The following is a 5,000-nucleotide window of genomic DNA, read 5'->3' on the forward strand; positions in this document are numbered from 1 at the left end:
TATTTCATTTGGAAACCAAGGTCCTAGAGTCTGGAGGAAGGGTAGAGAAGCTCATAGCTCAAGTTGCTTGAAGTCCAGTGTTAAGTTTCTGTAGTCTGTGATGATTTGGGGTGCAATGACATCTGCTGGTGTTGGTCCACTGAGTTTTGCAAACCACAGTCACTGTACCCATTAACCAATAAATTTTAGAGAACTTCATGCTTCCTTCTGCTGACCAGATTTTTAAAGATGCTGATTTCATTTTCCAGCAGGATCTGGTGCCTGCCCACACTGCCAAAAGCACCAGAAGTTGGTTAAATGGCCACGGTGGTGGTGTGCTTGACTGGCCGGCAAACTCACCAGACCTGAACCCCATAGAGAATCTATGGGATATTGTCAAGAGGAAAATGAGAAATGAGAGACCAAAAAATGCAGATGAGCTGATGACCACTGTCAAAGAAACCTGCGCTTTCATACCACCTCAGCAGTTCCACAGACTGATCACCTCCATGCCACGCTGAATTGAGGCAGTAATTAAAGCAAAAGGAGCCCCTCCCAAGTATTGACTACATATACAGTAAAAGAACATACTTTCCAGAAGGCCAACAATTGACTAAAAATGTTTTTTTTAATAGGTCTTATGTGGTATTTATTGAGATAGTGAATTGGTGAGTTTTTGTTAAAGGTGAGCAAAATCATCACAATTAAAAGACCCAACAGCTTAAACTACTTCAGTCTGTGTGTACTGAATTTATATAATACGCGAGTTTCACTATTTGAGTTGAATTACTGAAATAAATGGACTTTTCCATGATATTCTAATTTATTGAGCTGCACCTGTAGTGTGCTAAAAGAGGACATGAAGTTAATTGGTATGAGAGTAGAGGATGCCAAGGATAGAGTTAGAATCATCTGTTTCCACACAGATGATTTGCTGTGGCGACCCCTAACGGGAGCAGCTGAAAGAAGATGATGTAAAAATAACATTACTGTTAGCCTCAGCCTGAACTGTGCTTTACGTCTAGGGTGGCATGAGTGGATGGTTGGTTGATCGTTGATCCATGCCAGCAGGTTACAGTGGTCCTAAATTGGGGTTGCAGAGTTCCACAAAACTAGCAATCAGGGTTAAAGCAGGGTTTATTTATTCCTCGGTAGCAGTAGGGATGAAATATGCCAAATGTAATTTGTGACGATAATGCTGTTGTTTCCAGTTAAGTACGTCTGGGGAAGCCCACCCCCTGAGTGGCTACCATGGGGGACGATAGCGAGTGGATGAAGCTTCCCATCGACCAGAAATGTGAACACAAGGTGACTGATTCATTAATTGCTGTTTGTTCTCAGTTTTATTCTGTATTGTCACTCTACAAGTATATCCTTTAAGTCAAGTATTGACAGGAGATGCTTGTACTCTATGTATTCCTGTGTTAGACTAACTTTTTTAAGATGATTTAGAAGGTCAGAATAATAGTTTTTTTTTTATTTTATTACAGCTGTTTATTTTATCACATTTTTCAGAGGGTACATAACAGTACCAGAGCAGCAGCCGGTGTTGATGGAGGGTGAGGGTGAAATTAGCATAGAAGATGCCCCCACCATCTTTTCTATGTTTAATTTATTGGAAAGGAATTCAGTTAGAAGGTCACACACAGTTTCACTTAGAAGATAGAAGCTCATGCATAGTTCATGCACAGTTCGAAGGTCTGAAGAGACTCCTGTGAAATCACGCAGGAGAGAAGCCGGTCAGGTGAGTCTGTGGCCAAACCTTTTACAGTGCCTGCTCATTGTTGTCTTTTACTGCATATGATAATTCACACTCACTGAAGTGACAGTCATTACCACATGGTTAGTTAAAACATTTCAAAATGCACCTGCATTCTTTTGCATTGTCATATTCATCATTTCATAAAAATAGTGTTAAAATCTCATCTTATACTCGTGAACCCAGTATTTTATATCGTCTCTTGAGCTAAGTGTGTCATCACAGCCCTATTTACATGTTTAGTAGGAATCAGGGCTTTGGGATGAATGGCTTCAAACAGGAAGAGACAGGCTAACACAATGTTGATTTGGGTCTTTTCATAAATTTTGTTGAAAAAGACAATATTACACCAGCCTTGTTAGGGAATCCCTCCTTTTACACCTTTTAAGGTGTAAACGCCTTCAGTTGAGAATTATTTGTTACACAAATCCTATGAGATATATGGAGTTGTAAAGTGTGTGGAGTTGCATCAGATATCCTTAGTTTCTTGATGCACTAAGTTGCCAGTTTATTAGGTACATGGAGTTAAAAATAATTAATATAAGAGCCCTAAAATTTTTTTTGCTTGGTGTCCCTAACAAATTGGATATTAACAACTATGCTAGTAAATATTTGTATCTTTCATTTAGAGGTTTAAGGCGCACATGCCTATGTACATAAAATCCTAGTCGCATCTCCCCAAGAAACCTCCAGTCACTAAGCTTGAAGATTCTGATGTTCATTGCTAATGGCAGACTGGAGCTAAAATGTGTGGTGTGAAGAAAAATGATTTTACAGTGTGTAACTACATGATGTGACACAATTCCCAAGCAAGTTTTAAATGAATACACAATTTAAGTGTATAAAATACTAGTATAAATGGTGAGATGCCACTTTTTTTCCTTCTACAACACGATTATATTGGCTAATCAAAACAGATACTTCTAGCATGTTTTGGTTTTACTCCTGATAAGCATGTATAGCCAGAGTTAATTTTGGGCTACATTGCTGAAGTGAAACAAGAGCAAGAACAGCAAGCAAAGCTTAAAGTTTAGTGAGACCATTGGCTAAATTTAGTTTTCTGCTTTACTGCTGTTGAACAGCACTGATTTGTCTTTGTAATCCAAACAAAGATCTTTTTGGCTAGTAATGAAACTATAGCTGAAATCCTGCTTTGAACTGGGTAGTAAAGTCAGAAGGAAAGATGTCAGCCAGTGTGGTCCTCCTGACTGATAACGGCGGCTCTGAACAGGCCTGTTGTCCGGCGCTTATGAGGCTAGATAAAAACTGCCTTGACTGAATGAATTTGACAGATCCTAGCTGGCATTTGTTTAACTTTCTTTACCCCTTTGTCGTTCTGTCTTTCATCCTTTTCTCTGCAACTTTTCTCTGTTTTCAGGTGTGGAAAGCTCGTCTCAATGGTTATGAGGAAGCGCTGAAGCTGTTTCAGAGGATAGATGATGAGAAGAATCCAGAGTGGGCAAAATACCTGGGACTCATAAAGAAATTTGTTACTGATTCAAATGCGGTGGCTCAGCTTAAGGGCCTGGAGGCTGCTCTGGCCTTTGTTGAGAATGCCCATGTAGCTGGCAAGTAAGTAATGGGTGCAACAAAATTACTTGTCTGTCTTGCATGATGTTGGATAGCATGAACACTGTGCCTGTACCCACGCAGGTCCTGCTATGTTTGGCCAAAGCCCTGCTGGGAATTTAATGTTTTATCAGCAGTGACTTGATGCCTGACTGACTGTTATTTATGGTGAGATACCAGGCAGGTGATCCTGATAATACTGTATGTGTCAGCCCCAGTTGGTCTGTTCTGTTAGGCCCTCAGGGCACGATGTGCATTTGATCTGGGGCGTGTGTTTGACTGAACACTGAGATGTTTTCTGTTTACTGAATAAGTGGAATTGGTCTGTTTACTGCCTGGCACCCATGTGTTACAGTGTGGAGAAATCCTTGTAATACAGTAGATACGAGATGATGGGGTAACAGTTTTTGTAGATCAGGATGTTGTATTTGTTTAATTTTCTAACTGTGATGGATAAGAATAAATGGGATATGGAGATCAATGAAATTTGTGCATGTTAGAGTAATGAGCTGTGACAATTCTGGAGAACACAGTGATAAAGAAACAAACACAGATCATGGGCAGTGTGTCTCAGGGAAGAGATGTTAGAGATTTTACTTTTAATGGGTCAACGGGTTTTCAGCAGCACCAACAACACAAACACACTCCCCACTGCTTTCAAAGGCGGCAGCAGGTTTTCATGGAAGCTATAAATATTAATGTTACCGGGGCAGTGGAACAGTTAAGCCTAAATCAAATATAGCTATTATATCAATTATGGCTGAGTCAGAAATGTCCACAGAGAGAGGTCAGCCACACCTAAGCAGGCTGCATCTGAATAGTAGTAATCCTGTAGTTGTTATAGTCCTGCTGAGTCACCAACCTAGACAGAGTCCAGTCCACTGTACCCACTGTCTCGTCAGCCATATCGCAGCTGTGCTGAAGTATTGCTAATACAAATCAAATCTTTTCTGCTGTGGCTGCTTGAACAAAAATCTGCCCGCTAGTGAACAGGTAGCATGCTATTGTTGTGGAGAAGTAATACGATCAAGGCAGCTACTTCTTTGTTAGAGCCTTTTGTTTTTCCCCTCCACCCCCTTGTGTTTTATTATAAGCCAAATGTCTGTGTGAATGCAGCCTTACTCTTCTGCTTAAGCTCTGATTCCCCAATCATGTGTCTTGCAGTCATTTTCAAAGTCATGTTTCATTCGTGTGTTACATTGACGTTATTATTTTTAAGTAACTCAGCTTGCAAAGATTTAAAACTTTCTTAGCATCATAAAATCTATCACCTTCAATGTTGTATTTGCTTTTGTGTTGTCAAAATTGGCTGTAGTTTCAGGTGTAGATGAGTCTGAACTGCATTACTCTAACAACCTAAATCTGCCAGAGCTATTCACTGTTATTTATACCCATCTACAATAGGTTTTAACTATGCATGTTGATTTTCACTCTGGCTGTAATGGGTCAGACACAAATGCCTCTAATGGAAATCAGTGATATGAATGTCCATAAGTATGGCCGGGCCGTTCTGACAGGACTGTGTTTGTCTTACTGCCCTTTGCTTCAGGACGACAGGTGAGGTGGTGTCGGGCGTGGTGACCAAAGTGTACAACCAGCCAAAGGCCCGGGCTAAGGAGCTAGGCATAGACATCTGTCTGATGTACATCGAGAGAGAGAAGGCTGAAGTGGTGCAGGATGAGCTGCTGAAAGG

General features: G+C 40.6%; 1 protein-coding gene across 5 annotated transcripts in view; it reads left to right on the plus strand.

Moving 5' to 3' along the window:
- ckap5 (cytoskeleton associated protein 5) overlaps positions 1 to 5,000 on the plus strand; it is a 67,187-nt gene that overhangs the window by 11,507 nt on the left and 50,680 nt on the right. For all 5 annotated transcript variants that reach the window (XM_020585655.1, XM_020585656.1, XM_020585657.1 and 2 more), the window contains 3 exons: positions 1,191 to 1,287; positions 3,117 to 3,310; positions 4,857 to 5,000. The exon at positions 4,857 to 5,000 is cut by the window's right edge and continues 63 nt beyond it. In XM_020585655.1, the coding sequence (XP_020441311.1) occupies positions 1,231 to 1,287; positions 3,117 to 3,310; positions 4,857 to 5,000 (395 nt within the window). In that variant the 5' untranslated portion in view covers positions 1,191 to 1,230. The remainder of the gene's footprint in view (positions 1 to 1,190; positions 1,288 to 3,116; positions 3,311 to 4,856) is intronic.

Source organism: Monopterus albus, unplaced genomic scaffold, assembly GCF_001952655.1.
Source record: "Monopterus albus unplaced genomic scaffold, M_albus_1.0 scaffold373.1, whole genome shotgun sequence".
NCBI classification, from domain to species: Eukaryota; Metazoa; Chordata; class Actinopteri; order Synbranchiformes; family Synbranchidae; genus Monopterus; species Monopterus albus.